At 36.0% G+C, this 22,822-nt stretch overlaps 1 protein-coding gene across 2 annotated transcripts; it reads right to left on the bottom strand.

Annotated features, from left to right (window-relative positions):
- Positions 1-4,010: 4,010 nt before the first annotated feature.
- Positions 4,011-8,017, bottom strand: LOC141720284 (uridine/cytidine kinase UKL1, chloroplastic-like). 2 transcript variants are annotated; one of them, XM_074522632.1, is made up of 12 exons: positions 7,376-8,017; positions 6,717-6,880; positions 6,507-6,629; positions 6,316-6,421; positions 6,097-6,219; positions 5,906-5,999; positions 5,724-5,796; positions 5,536-5,618; positions 5,347-5,449; positions 4,720-4,780; positions 4,485-4,574; positions 4,011-4,398 (listed from the first exon to the last, which is right to left on the bottom strand). In XM_074522632.1, the coding sequence occupies exons 4-12, from the start codon at positions 6,345-6,347 to the stop codon at positions 4,347-4,349; spliced, it is 711 nt and encodes a 236-aa protein (XP_074378733.1). In that variant the 5' UTR covers positions 6,348-6,421; positions 6,507-6,629; positions 6,717-6,880; positions 7,376-8,017; the 3' UTR covers positions 4,011-4,346. The 2 variants fall into 2 exon arrangements, with proteins under 2 accessions (XP_074378733.1, XP_074378736.1); XM_074522635.1 differs by lacking the exon at positions 7,376-8,017 and having other exon boundaries at positions 6,717-6,966.
- Positions 8,018-22,822: the final 14,805 nt, after the last annotated feature.

Raw genomic sequence — 22,822 nt, 5'->3', positions numbered from 1 at the left:
CTCAAGGACTGAACGTACGGATAGTGTATTTGTGTTGTTTGCCATTACTCAGTATCTACAATAATAAAAGCGCAAAATAAACATTAGATTGTCTGAGTTAAAATTTTATGTTCATATGATTATGATATATTCGTAATATATCTCCCACTATTTTTTTTTTATCAAATTAATAGCCCTAACTATTAATTCGGAAAGTATATCCCATAAATCTTTCTAGTGAGCCAAGATCCATATTTCGTCATGTTCTAAGTCAACCACTGGTATCCTTAAAACATGATTATTTAGGTAGACAACAGTTGTCAATTATATCATATATAATTCTTGGATAATTTGGTGAACAACAATTGATCTTATCTATCTAATAGATTTTTAACCAAACTCTATGCTTCTAAGTTCATAATAGTTGAATATAACCGTTTATATTCACCTTATTATGATGACTCAGTTAAGTTAGACCCAATGATACAACATCCGAATATAACCGTTTATATTCGTCGCATTTCACCATGATAGATAGGAGTCCCCTGCCACTGACAGCCCTTCCCCTTATCGATCTAGGATTTAATGAGTGTTCATTCATTGGAAAGCATCTGATTAAAACTTAATATTTTTACTTAGGGATTTTAATTTAGAACGATCATGATCCCATCATAAAGAGATTCCCAATTTTTCCTTGAATAAAATACTTCAAATCAATACTCGTCAATGGTTTGATTTCCAGGTAGTGGAGGAGTCACATCGGTCTCGCTTAAAACCCACAGCCTTACAAGTTCTATGAACCCGTTGTTGACAAAATCGCCCCATGTCAGAAATAAAGAAAATTCGTATTTTATTCCGTGTTTCATAAACACGAGAATCTCATGATCGTTTGTTAATTTTAAATCTTGAGTCGTTACAGATTTTATCTTGTTTAAAGGCATGGCATGGGTGATGTATCTAATATATACATACATCATTAATCTAATTAAAACATGCATTTTTCTACTCTACACATACTATTTATACATCATATGAAAAGTACGTAAAGTAAACGTGCAATAGTTATGGCCCAATCCTATGTGATCTTTTCAGGCTAATGAAAAGATCAAGGTCAATCTATGGTGTAAAAATAACTATTACATATGTCTTCTCTATTGCTTCCATTGTCTCCTTGGCCTCCATAGGATGCCTCCTCTTTCCCTTGTCCTTCTAGGATGTTACATTAAGAATTATACTAATGAACTTACAAAAGAACTCGAGTTACATTCGAGATAAAACAACTACAAATAGAAAACGACATGCAAGTCGTATTTATTACAAACCAAAAGAATAAACCATTACAACTAAGGTCTTAAGGCCATAACTATGCACCATGCTCAGTAACCATTAAAGAACATGATAGATCATATAAAGATGACATACTATTTATCACTTATCATGATCCAATCAAGAATAATAAATAAGTAAAGCATATGTCATAAGCACAAATTAAAAACGAAACCCTAACCACAAATTAAAATAGGAATTGCAAAATCAAGTATCAGAATACTAGAAAAACATGTATCAGAATACTATTCCAGAAGCATGTATTAGTATACACACGATCCATATCCCAGTTACCAAAAACGTGTATCAGTATACATATTTTAAGAGATCGCATACATATGAGTTATGGCAGATCTTAAACATACTAGTATCATCATATAGATCATTAACAGATTCATCATATCATTCATATAACATAACTGTTATCATGGCAGACTCATATAACATAACTGTTATCATGGCAGACTCATCACACATGCATACTTGTAAAAATACAGTAAACACGTAACCAAATCAGCCCCTTATACACGTAGCTCTGATGCCATTGTTGGGTTCCGAAGGCATAAAACGCAGCGGATAAACGTAAATAAAACAAAAATTCGAAACCCAAAAACAGGATCCATGTATAATTATGGGCAGATTATGGAGATAACGAATCATACCTTTCAAGAGATTAACTTTTACGAACTCAACGGAGATCCTAGCTATCACGCTTTGTGTCTACCTCTCGGAGAAACACCTCTATGGTATCCACACGAGCACCTTCAAGAACGTCTCACGAACTTGACTACGGAATGGATGTACTAGCCTCCTTCTTGACGATCTGAATTGCCTCTGCCTCTCTTTGCTGCTAGGGTTTTCTTAAAAAACGTTCAAGCCTCTTTAACCTCTCATTATCTATTTATAATGACTGATTAAAAAGGCCCATAATAGCAAAGCCCAACCCTAGTAGGTATTGGATTAAATAATAAAAACGAATTTCTATTATTTAATTAATAACTAAGTCATACTTAATTATTATGGGCAAAAACATTCCTTTTAATTCGAATTTATATTATCTCAATTAAGTCTTACTTAATTATAATAAAATTCAAATAATCATCAATTAATTTAAATCCATAATTTAAATTAACTATTCCATTAAGTGCTCTATTTGTGCGACCCTATAGGCTATTATTTAATTGGCAATAATTTTATTCTCTAATAAAATTATAAACAATGAGCGGTATCTAGTAATACATCATTGTTACCCAATTAAATAATAATTAAATCGTGATTAGATAAAACCTTTCGTGATTAATGTTTTTTCGTGTAATATAATCCCTTTAACCATACATATTATAGATTAAACTCGAGGCATGTATTTAGTCATCCTCTTCAACATTTAATCTGGGTTTACTTGATGCATGAGTAGATTATTGAAACAAATCATTATTTGAGCATGGCCATGCTTTTATAATCTCACTCAATCAAGAGGCCAATAATATCTCTCCTAATTATAGGAGGGTTAAATCCTTTATCTATCATTCATATTTCTCATACGACTCATGATATACCCGATGTCCACTTTTATCATCACCCGATCAAAAGTAACTTTTAATGTAGTCAAAGTATATTAATCCTCGTATAGAAATATAATGATTTCAAGTCAAAGGATCGTTACACCATTATCACTGTGAGTCTTTCTTATGACTTTATTAAACATGAAGAATCTCACTGTGGGTCTGTCCAGTACCATGTACTCTCACATGTACCTATGTATTGACTTCAGTATCCCACTACTAGAAAAACGTCAATAGACATCGGCTAAAAATCGATGTCTATGAATGCAAAAATCCGATGTCTTCGTGGGTGATGTTAAAGACCCCCCATTTAACATCGGTTTTAAACTGATGTTAAATACAACATATAACATCAGTTCTTTGTTTAAAACCGATTTCTATATCTTGATATTAAATTTCTCATGCATATCTAATCTTCATATATCATCAGAATATGATATTTTTATCAATTTAAATATATATGAGCTAAGCAAAATCTTTCAATTTAACCAATAAACTGATGTTACTAGTACCAGTAACAACAGTTTTCATCAAAAACCGATGTTAACAATACCTTTGACATCGGTTCTTAATTGGTAACCGATGTCTATTTGTAACAAACTGATTTCTATAATACTTAATAACATCAGTTTTTTGTTTTAATAATTTTTTTTGTTGTAGTATTTAACATCAGTTTTTACTGATGTTAATGGTCCACTAGAACTGATGTATTAAGCTTTGATAGACATCATTTTCCATTGTAATGATGTTTGTACCTGTTTTATTAATGCATATTTTAAAACTATAGATTCCAAAAACCAATGAAGTACCAAAACCAATTGCTGCATAATACCAGTCATCTATAAATCTAACAATCAATATTCAAACATCAGGTACAACAGATTCGTCTAATCCAAATATCAAGTACTACACATATCCATTCATATATTCTACTACTGTCTATACAAAGAATTTGACTTGGTACCGACAATAGCATGTAAAATATCATTTGAGGAACGCCCTCATTCTTCTGCATCTTCCCACTCCTTAGTAAAGCTCATGTAGCCTCGTCCCGGATGATGACAATAATCATATGTACGGGTCCCAAACACTTGAAAGCCAGAATCAAACTTAAACTGTCAGGTTTCTGGGTTAATAATACCATTAAACAATTAAGAATATCATACATCACATTCCTCATGCAGTAGCCAAAGATTTTATATATATATGCAAAACTCAAAGCTTCCTCCAACATAATTGCTAGATAAAAGACAAAATACAAACTCACTTGTGTGCACGAGTTGATCTACATTTACACTCTCTAACTCTATGTTACATAGGCTGGTGTGGTACGTCCTTCGAGAGTAAACACCAAGATAATTGCTGATATCACTCTTCTGAGTAATCAATCATCGGTACCAAAGTAACGATCTCCAAACTCCTCCATACCCGGTATTACACGAAACTCTTCATTTAATGCTACATCAATCTCTGAAGTAACTATTTTAAGCGTTGGGAACCTCTTGCTGACACAATGTATTCCTTCAGGAGCCTATACGAATTAATGACAAATGAATCAGTGACAAGGGAACTCTAAGGCATAACTGTAAATGCAAACAATTTACTTATAACACTTACAGATATAAGATTAAGAAATATAATATGGGATTCCGGTACTCCCTTCTGTATGAGTAATTCAATCGCCTGGTGCAGTAGTGAATCCCTTCCCTGGGTGTAACATAATATTGGAGTTTCATATATGTTTAAAAGAAGGGAATGCTGAAATATGTAATCAACTCCTTCATAGCATGACTAACAAAACAGAAGTCTTAAACAGAATACTCTTTTATTTTAAAGATTCCTCAGCGCTCACCTTCGAACAATCGAGACTCCACACAATTTCTTGCAGAAATCAACTCCAGCATATACCGATCCTGAAATTATATTACAGAAAACTGAAATATAAATGAAGCAAACAACTTATGAATACAACAGATAAATTGTATCATTTTCATATCCTAAAAACTGTAGGTAAATGCCTTTTAAAATGTATGCAAGTCAGTAGCGGATATATCTATCCTACATCGGATTAATATCGTGAAAGAAATACCAACTGTCTGATGACACAGGCAATATTTATATTACACAAGTAGAAAGCTCTATATGAAAAGAAAATATCTTGGCACCCTAAAAAAGTGAAAAACTAAATACTTCAAAGTTCAGAGTTCACATCATCTCTCGTGAAACGCCCTGATACTTTATTATAAACAAGTGATGTCCCAAAAGTCTTAGTTTTGACATTTAAAATGACTCCAAATTGCCTTCCCAACAAAATAACCTCGCCACAAATGATTCTTGAATTAGAACAAGTCCAATGTGATACAAATAATTAAAGAAATTATAACATAAATTTATGGTTTTCAGATATATCGATTTTATATCACTCTTCTGAGTAATCAATCATCGGTACCAAAGTAACGATCTCCAAACTCCCCCATACCCGGTATTACACGAAACTCTTCATTTAATGCTACATCAATCTTTGAAGTAACTATTTTAAGCGTTGGGAACCTCTTGCTGACACAATGTATTCCTTCATGAGCCTATACGAATCAATGACAAATGAATCAGTGACAAGGGAACTCTAAGGCATAACTGTAAATGCAAACAATTTACTTATAACACTTACAGATATAAGATTAAGAAATATAATATGGGATTCCGGTACTCTCTTCTGTATGAGTAATTCAATCGCCTGGTTGGCTGAGTTGCCTTCAATAAAAGAATGAAGTTTGTTATTTTGTAATAACTTCAGAAAACAAGTGAAAGTAAAAGGAATCCCCCTCCCTCACTCTCTTGATATGCAACAAATATTACCAGTTCCAAGAACTAGATCCAAAAGCAAGACATGTCGTTTTGAGATATCTTTTGGAAGTTTTTCGTATATAAGCTGTAAAAATACAAATGAATGTTATTCAGAAACCAAGGAGCAAAAAATTCAACAACAAAAAGTGTTAAACACACTTAAAGAAATAAATTTAGAAATTAGAACACTATACCTGTTTACCATTATCACCATCACGATGGATTAGAATTTTCCCAATCTTTATTCCTTTGCAACAAGCACGCATAGCGTTCTCCATGCTTTTACCACTGTATAGATAAGCACATAAAATATTTACTTAAACAAATACGATATCATAGTACCTGATTTTTGAAATTGCAACTACTAATGGAGAATATCACTGACACCAAGTTCCAGAGCTCTTCTAATTGTTTCAGCACTATCATGACGCGGTGGATCAAAGAGAGGAAGAAGTGCAATGAACTCCCAAGGCCCGCCAGAACTGTCTTTGTTGCGCTCAGGCACTTCCTGTAGAAAGAAACCGAAAAAAAAATTAAGTACACTAACATAAACATTTGCATCAAAAGTACTTAAGCTATTGTCTATGAGATCTTTATCAGTTACCTGACGAGCAACCCCCAGTGATCGAAGTCCATGTTCTGCAAAATTGTCAATTACTGAATGTACCTTCTTTTCAATTTTGGATTTTGTTGTGTGCCAGGTCAAGAATCTACATAACACCAGACCAAACAAACTTATCAAATGCATTCTCTGAAATTTCTCCGATACCTTTAGACTACAAGAACTAGTTTTACCTGCTCTGGTGCACATTTACTAACTCTATGCATTGTACCAGCTTTGTCAATGTATGTCAGTGTTGTTCTTTTGTCAGTTGGATTAAATGGCAGAAAATGGATCTCAGTTATTCCAGCTCGTGCCTTCAGTAAAACATGAATTCAAGTATAATTTAGTTGTTTCGCATCACAAGAGGAACATCTCTATTATCTAAAAACATCTAAAAATACCTGTTTAGGGTCTGCCAACATTGTAACGATAGCAGCATCAATTGCATCTTGATTCTCTAACACATTGTAACGATAGCAGCATCAATTGCATCTTGATTCTCTAACCTCGATGCTCTTGCAGCCATTAGTACTACGTCGTCCTTGTCCACTCCCTTAACAAACACCTGCAATGACAAAGAAGACATCAATAACAGGAAATGGATAAGTAAGTACATATTACAAGTAGTGAAGCCTTCTAATACAAACTCAAACATATATGTGTTCTCACTATCATTATATATGGATACTAAAAATCAACCAGTCGCCATTTTGTATAAGTAAGAAAATCAGAAGCATCGTTATGCTCCAACAGGAAAGAACTCGATTAATTGGAAATAAAATATGAATGTTCGGATCAACTATATAAATTAAACTAATTTCGTGATTCCTCAGTATTGTATAAAGGGTGACAGAATAATACAAATACTTATAAATCAAAAATCAAAACAAAAACATATACCCACATATACATCAGAATTGATACCCACATACATAATTCAAGCAATTACTCAACTAAAAGCATAAAAGATTAACATGCTCAATTCAAACATTTAACCAATCATTTAAAAAATAGGGTTTTAAAATGAAACCTCTAAGTGAAAAATTAGGGTTAATCTTACCCAATTTATGCTCGACCTCCAAGCTTTAATCTCACATCTTTAACCTTTAAACTCAGACTTGACCTTACCCAATTCAAACTCTGTCCAAAAGAGAGAGGTGAGAGAGCACATAGAGCGAGCACAGAGAGCACACAAAGCACATAAAAATAGTCGGGAGAGATGACTGAGAGCCAGAGGTGATATTTAGGGTTCTTCATAGAGGGGTGAGTTTCAGTGAGTGAGAAAGAGAAACGAGAGGAAGGTGAAATGAGAGCTGATTGAGGGATAAAATGGGAGATGAGAGAGTGATGAACTGAGAGATGAGAGAGTGATGAAATGATGAATACGTTTTTTGTTTTTGTTTTCAGTTTTTGATTTTAATTTTTATTTTTTGTAATAAAAAAGAGGGGGAAGATGTGGGTGAAAAAAGGGGGAAAATTTTACTAAGTCAAAGAACAAGGGGGGAAACACTTGGAGGGAATGAATAATTTGGTTAAGGGGGGAACGGGGAAGGTGCGTTGATTAATTTTTTTAAAACAGACATATAACATCAGTTGGGCTAAAAAACTGATGTTTATAACAACAAAAGACATCGGTTGCCAAAAACCGATATAGAAAACACCTTTTACATCGGTCAAAAAAGCAACTGATGTCTAAGAGGTGATGTCTATTCTACTTTTTCTAGTAGTGTCCCCATACTTATAACCAATGAGATGTGGTTATCTTGTCAAACAACATACTAGTCTATCTATGTATTATTATTGTCCTATATAATAATACTCGACTAGGGACCTTTAAGAATATGATATATTATATAATCTCAAGTTCAAGTCATGTACTTAAACTATACAATTTGTATCATGATTCTAAGGACATTTATTATGCTAACAAAATATCGCAGTAATTAAGGTCATAATAAATACATTTATTGAATGATCAACTGACATAAAGATAAAAGAATAATGTATTGCCTCTAGGGCACCTACACTAACATTCACAGCCTGTAGCTTGGCCAAGATAGCAATCTGCTCTTTCTTTTGTTTAGTCTTCTTTGCATCTAGAGCAGCTTGCTTCTTTTCCTGCTTCAATCTGGCTTTTTCTTCTCTCTTTGCTTGAGCAAATTGTGGATGTCCAGCTACCACACAAATTTCCTCTCCATTTCTGAATATCTTAGCAATTCTCCTTTTTGAAGCTGAATCAGCTGGATCTTTATAGAAGACAATTGATCTTGACAGAAGCTTCTTCTCATCAGGCTTGGGTGTCTCATACACAGTGTCCAAGGGGTTCTTCAAAGATGATTTTGGATAATTTGCCCTTGGTTTTTTCAGCCTTTGGAGACTTGATGCAGGAAAATTGTCCTCTTTCCAGATAATTCATGCTCATCTCATTCACACTAATTTGCTTGACTTGAGAGTGATGGATGGCTGACTTAACTGGCTCCTTGACAAGTTCAAACTTTTTCTGTATCTCCTTATCAATCTTCTCCCAGTTGATCAAACTCAACTTTTTTTTCTCAGCAACTTTCAAATTTGTTGCTGCTGCTTGAATCAGATCTATACCATCTGCAACTGGTGGCTTGGAGACAGTAATTGAAGGTATAATTACTTTGCTGATTTGTACTTGAAGTTTCTCCCCCTCACTTGGTCCTTTCTCCCCCTTACTTGATTCTCTCTCCCCCTTTTTGTTATCATCAAGTTGAGGAGTTAGGCCTTGTGCTTTAGCCAGTTGCATGAGAAGATTTGTCTGAGTCTGTTGATTTTGAAGAATGGTAGCCACTGAATTCTCAATAACTTGAACTCTATCTTCCAGCTTGGCCAGCTTCTTTTCAGAATCTGATTCTCTCCTCAGTCTTAGTAATAGATCCTACATGGTACCATATGGTATGACTGAATCCAGCTTCTCAAAATTATAGGTCTTCAAGTCAGCTATATCCTTTTTGAGTTCATCCACACTCAGATTCTGTCTTAACTGCTGGATCTTCATGAGATGTAGAGAATCTAGGTGAGCTTGAAGAATAGCCTTGGTACCAGCATCTGAAATTTCCTGAAGGGCCTTTTGAATAGCCATAACTTTCTTAACCAAGGATACACCAAATTGTCCTGATGTAGATTCCTTTGTCCATGCCCATTCAGGTAAATCTGAAACAAAACTCAGGCCTACATCTCCCCCTAAGTTCATGCTTCCATCCAAAGAAATAGAGTCATCATCATTAGAATTTACTTCAAATTCTTCAGATGGCTCACCAGCTTGGGAAGGCATCCTATTGACAGCAGCTTTATCTCTTCGAAGAGATTCTGAGGTGTGTACTAAGTTCAAAGTCTGTTTTGCCTCCACATTGCCCTGAGCAGCCAACAATTGATAGGATGATACAGGATGAGTAAAAGTGTCAGCATCCAAGGAAATGTTATCAATTACAGCTTTGTAATGTTGCTGAAATTGTCTTTCCTTTTCAGCATCATCCACAATCATTGACTCACTAGCAATGGCTGGATCCACCCTTATTTCTCCTGTACCTGCCTTTCTCTCATAATCTCTCTTTTGTTCCATCAGGGTCTCACCCTGGCTCACCACCCTCACACCCTCACCTTCACCTACTAAGGTGGGACTCCTCTCACTCACTTTTGCCAATCCTGAATAAATGGATTGCTAATTTTCACTCTTTTCCTCTCCTTTTGCCTGGGAGCAACCCAGCCTCTCACTCAATACACTCTCCTCTCTCAATCCTAAGAGTGACTGTACAACCACTAAATCTTCTGCACTTGAAATAATTGAAGTTTGAAGTTGTGCAGAGATACTCGACGGATAGGTGATATCCGTCGAGTGAGTGGTAATGCTATCCGATGGATAACTGCTGTTAGGCTTATCCGTCGGGATACAATCACTACTCGACGGATGAGCAATATCCATCGAGAGAGTAGAAATAAATGAGGTGGGAAGAGAAACTATTGTTGACTCTGTGTTGATTGAAGATATTTGAGGCACATATATCACAATAGAATCTGAAAGAATTGGCAAGTGAGCCAACAAATCATCTAAAAGATGATGCTCACTTGCACTAGATTTTGGCTTCCCCAACAGAGTTAAAGAAGGGGAATCAGGAATTGAAGTGTTTATCATATCCACTTCCAGAGAGTTTGTTGGTGAATATGGTGTTTCAGATGCTTCTATTATTAGAGATTTTGGCTGTGACTCCACATTTATTGGAGCCACATCAAACTGAATTTGAGAAAGTGCAAGGACTGTGTCTTTAGCACCAGTTTGCACTATATGTGTGCCCTGTGCATCCCCAGAGGTTTTAGATTTCTTCTTTCTTCTGTAAGTTTGGGGTGAGCTTGTGTCCCTAACCCTTTTGGCCTATGCTCTTGGCTGAGAGCTTTGTTCAATAACTGCATCCTTTTGGTAGGATGCAGCTAGAAGTGAGCTTTTATCCTTTTTAAGCACTGCAGTTTGTTGGGAAACTGCAGTGTGGCTAGGCTGGGATTCACTCAACTCTCCAACCTTATTCTTGGGGTTTCTTTGATGTTCACCCCTTCCCTCACCTAACTTACCCTCCTTCACACTCCCCTATTTGGTTTTGGTGGATTTTTCAACTGGTACCTTTTGAGAGATACCAGAGGAGGTTTTCTTTGATTTGGATTTAGAAATAGCAGTAGTTTTGGCAGCTTTGGTATGCAACTGTTTTACCATTGTCACAGTTGCCATAGCTACTCCCGAACTCAAAGAAATTGAGGAGGTTGGAATAGTTGTAGGGATGGATGAACTTACCTCACTTACCTGAGGTGCCTGCATTACAGGAAAATAGGACATTGGCACATCCCTGTGATGGTTGACTCTGTTCAAATCTGTAATGAGTCTTCTCTCTTGAACCCAACAAGCCAGTTTGTTGTTTGGGTTCTCAAGTACAATCTCTTGACATAGATGGTTAGCCAATAACATGAAAAATCTAGCATAATACACATTCTTTCCTCTTTTAGCTAACTCACCTAGTTTAAAACCTAACTCAATCAAGACAAGGTCACTGAAATTATAAAATTTATATGTAACTAGCATGTATAGCATGTTAAGCATGGAAATGTTCACAAAATCAAAATTACTGACTTTTCCAGAGAAAACCTTAGTAACCACATCACACATGAAACTCCAATCCTTCATAAGACCCATTCTTCTAATATCACTCAGTTTAGAAGTAGGCAGTGCATAATGCATGGAATTAAGCATATTGATAATATCAGTGTCAGTGTGTGGTGAAGTCACATTATTATCAGGAATTTTGAAACATGCTTTTATCACATCACTATTGATACAAAATTCATTACCTTTGATGGTTAGAGTGATGGTCTTGTCAATAGAGTTGTAGATTGCAGTGGTCCACATCTCTTCAACAACTTCACAGAAGATTGTGGGTGATTCGAGCATGGCGTAATTTAGCTTGCAGTTCTTCACAAAGTCCATCATCTTGTGATATTCCTCTGATTGCTGAATACTCTTATTGACCAATGCAGTGAAGTTGTTCTTCTCATAAATGAACCCATTTTGAGACATAATCTTTACTACAGGTGCCATTGTTAGAGAAAGAAAGCTTGAAGAGAAAGAGAGTATTTTCTTGAGAGAGAATGAAATAAGAGCAGTTGAATTTGCGAATGATAAAAGAAAATAATTGGAATGAAATAAGCTTTTATACTATCTCAAAAATAACTGACAAAAGTAATAAAGAAAGATAAATTAACCAATAGAAATTGCCTAAAATAGCCGTTTAAAAGTAAACTGTAAAAATTCCACCCATTATCCGTCGTGTAATGCGTACAAACTGTAAGTATACTCGATGGATAATGTTCAGGGAATTAACGGCTGAGATTAAGACAATTCGACGGATGAGGATAAACAAATATCCGTCGAGACATAAAGTATTCCAGAAAGATAATTGACTTTTATTAGCAAGTAGTATATCGACGGATGACTAAACTCGATGGATAAGGGTCATCCGTCGAGATGCAAATTTTGACTTAGCCAAAATTTCATCCAAGACTTAAAAATCAACTAACTTTCTGGCTATATCCCAACTTGCCAAATGACTCGGATAAATTTAAGTGTAATTAAGCATGCCTAACTCACTTACCAACCTTGAAAAGGTGGATTCATCCAGTGGCTTGGTAAAGATATCTGCAAGTTGCTTCTCACTTGGAACAAAATGTAATTCCACAGTACCATTTATCACATGTTCCCTTATGAAATGGTACTTGATGTCTATGTGCTTTATCCTTGAATGTTGCACTGGATTTTCAGTGATGGCAATTGCACTTGTGTTATCACAGAAAATAGGAATCCTCTCAACTTGCAAACCATAGTCTAGTAATTGATTTTTCATCCATAAAATCTATGCACAGCAACTTCCGGCAACAATATATTCAGCTTCAGCTATAGAAGTAGAAATTGAATTTTGCTTTTTACTGAACCAGGACACAAGCTTGTTTCCTAGAAATTGACAGGTTCATGTTGTGCTCTTTTTGTCAATTCTACAACCTGCATAATCTGCATCTGAATAACCAGTTAGATCAAAACCAGAATCTCTAGGGTACCAAATGCCAAGTTTTGGTATTCCCTTGAGATATCTGAAAATTCTCTTAATAGCTATCAAATGAGGTTCTCTAGGATCAGCCTAAAATCTTGCACACAAATATGTAGCAAACATTATATATGGCCTACTAGCTGTTAAGTACAGAAGAGAGCCAACCATGCCTCTTTAACTTGAAATATCCACAGACTTTTCAGTAGTGTTTAATTCAAGCTTAGTTGTAGTGGCCATGGGAGTTTTTGCAGATGTGCAATCCATTAGATCAAACTTCTTTAAAAGATCAAAAATATATTTAGTTTGACTAATGAATATTCCATCACTGACTTGCTTAACTTGTAAACCAAGAAAGTAAGTTAGTTCTCCCATCATACTCATTTCATACTTACTTTGCATCAATTTGGAAAACATTTTACAAAGTTTCTAATCTGTAGAGCCAAAAATAATATCATCTACATAAATTTGAACAAGTATGCTAGAGCCATTAACATTTCTGAAAAATAAAGTTTTATCTACAGTACCTCTTGTAAAGTGATTTTCCAAAAGAAACTTTGATAAAGTGTCATACCAGGTTCTAGGTGCTTGCTTCACTCCATAAAGTGCTTTCAGAAGATAATAGACATATTCTGGAAAATTTGGATCCTCAAAACCAGGAGGTTGACTAACATATACTTCTTCCTCCAAATCTCCATTCAGAAAGGCACTTTTGACATCCATTTGATAGACCTTGAAATTGGCATGGGCTGCATAGGCTAAGAAGATTCTGATGGCTTCAAATCTTGCAACAGGAGCAAAAGTTTCATCAAAATCTATTCCTTCTTGCTGACAATAACCCTTAGCAACCAATCTAGTTTTATTCCTGATTACTATGCCATTTTCATCCATCTTGTTTCTGAATACCCACTTGGTGTCTATTGGATTCTTTCCTTTAGGCTTGGGTACCAGCTTCCATACTTTATTCCTTTCAAATTGGTTTAGCTCCTCCTGCATAGCTAAAATCCAATCAGGATCCAACAAAGCTTCTTCTACCTTCTTTGGTTCTTCCTTTGATAGAAAGCTGCTGTATATACATTCTTCCTGAGTTGCTCTTCTTGTTTGAACTCTAGAAGAAACATCACCAATGATAAGCTCAAAGGGGTGATCTTTTGTCCATTTCCTTTGCTGAGGTAGATTAACTCTAGATGAAGAGGCCTCATGATTGTCTTGATGTGTGATTGAGTTTTGATTGCTAGAAACTCCCCCTGAGTTTGTGGATCTTTAATTTGAGAAAGGAGAATTTTCTGTAGGTGATCTGTCTTGACTTCCTGCTCCTTTTGATAACCCGACAGATGGTGAATTTTGAGTACCGACGGATGAGGCAGGTTGTCTTCCGACAGATAACACAGATTGCCTTCCGACGGATGAAGCATTATGCAACTCGACGGATGTTGAGTTTTGTGCTTCATTGGTGGTAGATTTGTCTGCATTATCCTTAGACACTGTTTCTTGATCACTCTCATCATCACTTTCATCACTAACCATCTCAACATTGTCGAATTTGAGGCTCTCATGGTAATCTCCATCTTCCAGTCCTTCAAAATTTTTATCATTAAACACAACATGTATAGATTCCACAACAATGTTGGTTCTTAGATTGTAGACTCTATATACTTTACCAACAGCATATCAACAAAAATTCCTTCATCTGCTTTAGCATCAAACTTCCCATTTTGATTAGTTTGATTTCTCAGGATATAGCATTTGCAGCCAAAGACATGAAGAAAATTTAGAGTTGGCTTCTTGTTCTTGAACAATTGATAGGGAGGCATGCATCTTGCTTGATTAATCAGAGAAATGTTCTGAGTGTAGCATGCACTATTTACAGCTTCAGCCCAGAAATATGTTGGTAGTTTAGATTCTTCAAGCATTGTCCTTGCAGCTTCAATAAGTGATATGTTCTTCCTTTCCACTACTCCATTCTGTTATGGAGTTCTTGCTGCTGAAAACTCATGCAAGATCCCATTTTCTTCACAAAATGCTCTCATGACATAGTTCTTAAACTCAGTTCCATTGTCACTCCTGATTCTTCTAACTTTGAAATCAGGATGATTGTTAACTTGCCTTATGTGATTGATGATGATTTCACTAGCCTCATCTTTAGACTTTAGGAAATATGTCCAAGAGAACTTTGAGAAATCATCTACAATTACTAGGCAAAATCTTTTCCTTGAAATTGACAATACATTGACTGTTCCAAACAAATCCATGTGAAGCAGTTGCAAAGGCTCTTCAATTGCTGAATCAAGTTTCTTCCTGAATGATGCTTTAACCTGCTTCCCCTTTTGGTAGGCATCACATAGTCCATCCTTTGTAAACTCCACTAGAGGAATGCCTCTTACTAGTTCTTTCTTTACCAACTCATTCATGGTCTTGAAGTTTAAATGGGATAGCTTCTTGTGCCATAGCCAACTTTCATCTTGACTTGCTTTACTGAGAAGACAAGTTATAGATTCTGCTTTAGTTGAGTTGAAATCAGCTAGGTACACATTTCCTCTTCTCACACCAGTGAGAACCACTTTGTTGCTTTGATTATTAGTCACAACACAGGCTTCTTTGTTGAAGGTTACTGAATTGCCTTTGTCACAAAGCTGGCTGATACTCAACAGATTGTGTTTGAGACCATCCACTAAGGCAACCTCCTCTATGATGACATTGTCCTTTCAAATCAAGCCATATCCCACAGTATAACCCTTGCTGTCATCTCCAAAAGTAATACATGGGCTAGCTCTCTCCTTAAACTCTGTGAGCAGGGTAGAATCACCAGTCATGTGTCTTGAACAACCACTATCCAAGTACCAAAGATTCCTTCTGTTTCCCCGCACACATTAAAATCAAATCAAGTTGATTTTGGTACCCAAGTTTCCTTGGGTCCTGCCTTGTTAGCTTTCTTCTTCTTCTCTTTCTTAGGTCTTAACTCATTTGACTTAGGAATTTCAGATTCTTCCTTAGTCATTTGGGTTGGGCCTTTGAAACCATTTAATGCAACAGAATTATCATGCTTATTGTAGCTACCAGGAAATGGCATGCTTGGTGTAAACATGTTATTCCAGTAAGGCATGCTAAATGGCATTTGAGGCATACTATATGCAGCATAATATGGATTAGGTGCAAATGGCATATTAGCAAACTGTGCATTCATATTCTGTGTAGGCATAGCATTAACAGACATGAGAGGTATGGCATTCATGTTAGGAAATTGAGACTGAACAGACATTGGAGTAGGCATGGCAGATTTGCAATTAACAGACAAATGATTCACACTACCACACTTGACACAGATTTTTCTAGGAGCATATTTATCAGGTGTGTAGTTATTGTGTTTGTTAATCCCTACTTTACCATTCCTATTTTTTTTCCTTTTAGTCTCTGTTTTTACCTCAATTTTCTCAAGTCTGTCACTCAACTGTTTGACAGTCATGTGACCAACATTAGCCTTATTCCCTTTCTTAACTTGACTTGACTCTCCTGAAACAAAGTTCTTGGAAACAGACCCATACTTCTCATTTAGCTTGATTATTTTGGCTATGCTAATGGGCTTGCTCACAGCCGACGGATGAGGATTTTCATCTTTCGACGGATAACACTTTTTGTTATCCGACGGATAATCCTCATCATCCGTCGAGTCTACATCTGTCAGCAAACCATCTACCAAATTAGGTTCTAGTTTCTCTTTATTCTTTTTCCAGGCTTCATCACAAAAAGACTCAATTCCTCGAACTTTGGTGATTTGAGCATGGACATCCCTGGATGTTTTCCATGCTTTAATCACCTCTTGTTCACGCTCGAGTTGCTTCTTTAAAATCTCTTCCTTTTTTAAGGACTCAGTTAATTCCTCCTTAGCAATCTTATACTCAATTCTTAATTTCTCAAAATCAATAAACTGAGACTCAAGCACATTATTCCTCTCACTTAAAAACAAGTTTTTTTCTTTGATTTTAGCATTTTCTTTAGTGAGAGATTTAAGTGTAACACACAAATGATATAATTCTGTAGACATGTCATTTATGGCATCATTACACTCAGCTTTAAATAAATGTGCAAGGTTTGTAGTAATTACCTGATTGCTTGAGGAACTTGTCTCTATTTCATCAGACTTGGCCATTAGGGCTAGATTGACATAGCTGACATCCTCATCTTCATCCAAACCATCTGCTGCCCAGTCATTCTCTTGTGTAATAAAAGCTCTTTCCTTTTGTTTGAGTAGATCAAAGTATTTTTGCCTATAATCCACAGACTCAAACCTTTTCTTACTGGAATCTGACTTTCTACACTCATTTGCAAAATGCCCTGCCAAGCCACCTTTGAAACATTTGAATTTTGACTTATCCACCATGTTTCTATTTGGCTTGGCTGCTCCAAAGTTCTTTTTGAACTTGAGCTTGGCAAATCTCCTGGAAAGAAATGCTAGGTGCTCATCAATGTCCTCCATGTCATCTTGGCTCAATGAATCTTTACTTTCTGCTGCAAGCCCCTTGCCCTTATTCTCACAGACCTTTGAAGTTGATTCTATAGCTTCCATCTTCACTTCCTTCTCCTTTTCCAAATCAGCAACTAGTGCAATGGATCCTCCTTTCTTCTTTCCTCTCTCCATCCTTTCATCCTGCTCTATCTCAAGCTCATAGGTCTTCAGGATGCCATACAGTCTCTCCAAAGTAAACTCTTTATAATCTTGTGAGTTTCTTAATGAGACTGTCATTGGTTTCCATTCCTTTGGAAGAGATCTAAGGAATTTCAGATTAGAGTCTTTAGTCTGATAGACTCTTCCATGCAACTTAAGAGGCATTTAGTAGTTTTTGGAATCTACTAAAAATGTTAGTGAGTGACTCACTTTCCTCATTATGAAAATGCTCATATTGCTGAATTAAGAGCTGCATTTTATTTTCTCTAACTTGCTCAGTGCCATCATCCAAATCCTATTAAATCAGTCCATTACTTCATGTTTTATCCATCTTATTCAATCACAAGAGCTACTAACTATACTTAAGGTTCATTAACCACTAACCAAGATTTACAACCCAAACTCATTACATATCCAACCAAACTCTAAATATACATGAATCATGCTCTCATGAACTATAATCAACAAAACCAAACCTAATACTCAATGTAAAGCTAGGGTTTGGAGGGGTTATACCTTCCTTGGAGTGATTAGAGTAGCTAGGAAGCCTTAAGAAGCCTTGAGTTAGCTTAGGAATGCTTGGATCTTAAAGGAAATCAAAGAAAATAAAGTTAGTAATATTGAAAACACTATTCATCATCTTCTTCCTTGATTTTTTGGAAGAGTTTCATGAAGAATTGGAGGCTTAAACTTCTAGGATAGCCATAACTAATCATAAGAAACCTTGGATAATTACCTTGTAATTTAACAAAGCTTGAATCTTGATTTTTGGAAATTTTCTCTTCTTTAGGATGAAGAAGCCGAGAGCACTTGTTCTTGGGAGGGTTTTTACTTTTCTGAATGAGTTTGTGGTGGAAAATGGAAGTGAATGGGATATTTGGGTGATTAATTGGTTGAATAAAGTGAGTGGAGTGTGACTAAGCATGGCATCACCTTGGTGACTTCATCAGTTACCACTTGTCATCACTTGGTGGTGGAAGCATCTTTCATGCTAATCCTTTCTTAGTTGCTTGATTATCATCCTTAATCCTTGCACTAATCTCTCTTGCATTACCTGTCGTTTAATTGTTGTACGACTCGTTTATCGTTCGTTCTTACTAATCGTTTGAGGGATCATATCCGGGATCTTATTACTTGGGTTCCCTAAACCTTTCTCAATATATTATATTCCTTTTATGATCCTCTCTTATAATCCTTGAATTAAAATCCTTTTAATCATGTTACCTTGTACTCAATTCTTTCGGTATCTGGTGGATTTTCAGGAAAAATCAAAGTGTTCGAATTTGGATTCTTACGATCTTTACATACACTTATTTACTTTATAGAATACTAATACGATCTTAGAATTTCTATAACAGTACTCCTATATATCGTGGTCTGATAATTTTTCTTAATCAGCATCATCAGCAAAAGTTACTATTCATCAGGGTTTTAAAAATTCCAAAAATTGGGGTTATTACAGTCTCCCCTTCTTAAAAGGATTTCATCCCGGAATTAGATAGAAAATGAATAGGGATACCCTCTTAGCATTGCACTTTCTAACTCTCGAGTAAATTTTCCCACATTGTGGTTCTACCATCAAACTCTGACTAGTTTGATAACACTTCTCCTAAGCACTTGTTCCTTTTCAATCTATAACCCTTCCTGGTTGCTACATATAGGTTACGTCTGGTTGCATGTCTATGCGCTCATATGCCCCTATTTGTCTGGCATCCGAATTACACTTCCTTAACATTGATACGTGGAATATGTTATGAACTTGCTACATGTTCGGGGGTAGGGCTAGCTCATATGCTAACTTCCCAATACGTCTTAATATCTTCAAGAGTCCAACAAATCGTGGACTTAGCTTTCCTTTCTTTCCGAACTTCATCAATCCTTTCCAAGGCTTTCCAAGGGGATACCTTTCACAACACTAGGTCCCCTACTTCATACTACTTGTCCTTTCATTGTCAAATCAACATACTTCTTATGTCCATCTTGGGCTACTACCAGCCGTCCTCTGATTAGATCTATTATATCCTTGGTCCTTTGGACTACTGCTGGTCCGAGCATCTCACGCTCTACAACTTTATCCTAACATAAGGGAGATCAACATTGTCATCCCTCAAGGATCTCATAAGGCGACATCTCGATACCTGACATACGATCTATTGTCGTGAGAAAACTCAATCCGCGTTAAGTGATCATTCCAAATTCTTTCAAGTCTATTACACAGACTCTCATCATAGCTTCTAGCATTATAGCTGTTGTTCCTCAATACCCATTCTTTTCCAGTTCGTAATCACTACTATCTTCCGTTCCTAATATTATACTGGTTATACTTTTGCTCGTTAGCGTTCTATAACCTTTTAATAACCACGTCAACCTTAGTATCATGAATGCGTTAGAATCGGAATACCACCGTACTTGGTACCATTTCAACTCTAGCTGCCTCCATCTTCAAAAGCTTGGTCCTTCATATAGAAGTAAAAGAATTTATTGAGAGATCACTATGATCATGAACACTTGTTATATCGCATAGTTAGTACAGAAGGTGGCCAACCTTTAGTACTTGACAAGCAATTAAACAACATGTGGTATCCTACTAGGCTTCTATCACACAGATAGATAGTCATTCGGCAATACCTCCCCTTCTGGAAGGGTTGTTGTTCTCAGCTTACATGAAATGAAAAGGAGAGAAGAGAACGAATTGAAGAGAATTGTATATATAAAAATATACTTCCTCAAAATATCTGGCTTGGAATCTACCTCTGAACTATAGAGGTTTATCATAGGAGAACAAAACATATACGTATATAAATCAACATCAAGTATTATAGCATCGCATTTCACATGCCTAAATATTTTTGCTATTCCGTCCATCATTCTATGGACCCATGCTCTTGCTCGAGCTTATACACAATCACCTTTGAAACTCCCTCGACATCGAAAATCGAATCTGGGATCTCATTCTAGACATCATCATTACTTGAATTCTATGCTTGCACCGCAACCTTCCTCGTATAGTAATACGACTCTCTATTGACAAGAAGGAATAAGTATTCAATAGGTAGATAATCGACTTAATTAGTCTATCAATGATGACTTATATATCACTACGACCCGATTAGTAGTACTCAATCTCAACATCCATTCCTATACAAATCTCACGGTTGTAATCGGCTCATTACTCGCAGAATCATTGTTACATTACTATGGTCCACCGTTGACCTACTGTAATCTATCGTTTTCCTCGAAATCTTAATAGCTAATCATATGGAGTCCATACTTACCGTATCAAAACCTTCTAAGTAGGTAACATATCACCGTTTGTGATCCATAAAGGACATCTCCTGAACTTGATGTATATATGACATGAAGTAGATAAAATTGCAGAAGAATATCAATCAAAGCAACAATAGCAGGTTATTACCCATTAGTAATCATATGTCCTCAATAAGAGACTGGAAACTCAAGGGTTCATTTAGTCCTTTCATAATATGGCCCTGGCTTATATCAAGATATGACCTTCTAAGATAGATAGCCCTCTTACGGTGGTTGCATAAATTAAATCTTTACCAAACTACTATTACGGTTGAGTATCGCACAATCATCAGAAGGAATATCAATCTTTCATACCATAATACAACCTTCACGGCTTTAACCATCATCACTGTATTCCTTTGGCACGAGCGCCTATAATTGTCCTCTTACACTTAAAGTGTCGGCCACCTCTTTGGCCTTTCCTGATAGTAAAATTTCCTTACAATCAATGTCATTTTAACCCCCTCCAACTGTATTTTCTACCTCATTTCAATCACTGCTTATGTGAAAATGCTTTTCTTAAGTCCTGGTGAGAAAAAAAAATCACCATTTTTCCATAAGTCAATGCCTTAGTCTTTAGATGTGAACATTGCTACGACTGACTCTCGATCATACTTAGGATGTCTCTTATCTTGGGTCCTTCTTGTTTTCACCAATGTCAACCCTCATTGGATCGATCTATACTTTCTTATGGTTCAACACGTGCCCCACCTAGCATTATTATAATTACGTCATATTTCCTTTATCAAAATTTCTATGCTTGAGAACTTTGAGTACTACCTTTCTCCTTGTAAAACCTCTAAGGTTATCCTTAAATCCTTCATCAGGTACACCCTAGGTAAAGGGCATATCAAGATACCATTTACTAATACCAGAATCATTGTCTATATAGTTCTAAAAACTTTCTCTACTGATCTTTAAAGATTGTTGTTGCCTTAATCCTTCATTCCGTATTACCCAAACTCATAATGTCCCTATTAAGGGTGAAATGCCATCCTTTATGCATTCTCCTATGGTTCATCTCAAGTTATCGAGGTTCCATCCTTAATTCCACCTTTTAAAAAGGTACTTGCATCCTTCCATAGATAAATCAAGTCATGTATCCTTAATAAGGGTGTCTTATTCAATCATTCCCACCTCGATAGTATATGCCTAATTTCACGATAACATCTGCATTCAAAATGAGGTCAATCAATATGGCCTTCAAAAGATAACAACGATTATCCACTTTTCTTGCCTGATTTACTAATGATAACATGGATGTTCTGGAAGATATTGGGTGTGTTCAACGTGAACTTCTTAGTTCTAACTATTCATTTATCTCTGTTATTTATCTTAAAAGTCATCTCAATGTTGGAATACCTTTTATACCTAGAGTCTCCCTTTTGTGCATCAAGCCACAGGTGTTACATACACTTCACATTTTTGAAGGTCACTTCCTTCATCCCATTTTTCTAAATTCTTGCTATCCTGTCTCCTCAGTCCATCCGTATTTCCTTATTAATCCATCGATCTATCTCAAAGTTTCATCGAATACTCTCAACTCCAAGGGAATTAACTATACGTATCGCTTACGCCTTCAAACCTTGAATTTATCTCATGATCAGTCACCATCGCGCTGATGATGAAACACTTCTCTATATTTATTTCAAGGGTTTCTTAGGGTTTCCCATACCTAACTCCCTTAGCACTTCTCAACTCTATTTCCTTTAATATCCCTTTATACTCCTTCCCCTTTCAGTCTTTTATTTTCGTTTCTATTACAACCATTACATGAACCAACACGACATATGTAATAACCCCAATTTTTGGGAATTTTTGAAACCCTTATGAATAGTGTTTTTGCTGAATGAGAAAACTTTTCATGCCACGCTATGTAGGGGTTCTGTTATTGATCTTATGGGATATTATTAGTACTCTATGTGGTATATAAGTG

This window comes from Apium graveolens, chromosome 1 (assembly GCF_009905375.1).
Source record: "Apium graveolens cultivar Ventura chromosome 1, ASM990537v1, whole genome shotgun sequence".
Classification (NCBI taxonomy): Eukaryota; Viridiplantae; Streptophyta; class Magnoliopsida; order Apiales; family Apiaceae; genus Apium; species Apium graveolens.
This window is presented reverse-complemented; position numbering and strand designations above follow the sequence as displayed.

Bases quoted from the DNA above. Each gene is read 5' to 3' on its own strand.
- LOC141720284 (XM_074522632.1), bottom strand. From the start codon at position 6,347: ATGGACTTCGATCACTGGGGGTTGCTCGTCAG. The intron at 5,797-5,905 runs GTATAGTGTTCT...GTATTTTTACAG, and splicing joins ATGGTGATAATGGTAAACAG to CTTATATACGAAAAACTTCC. The intron at 4,575-4,719 runs GTGAGCGCTGAG...TGTTACACCCAG, and splicing joins GGAGTCTCGATTGTTCGAAG to GGAAGGGATTCACTACTGCA.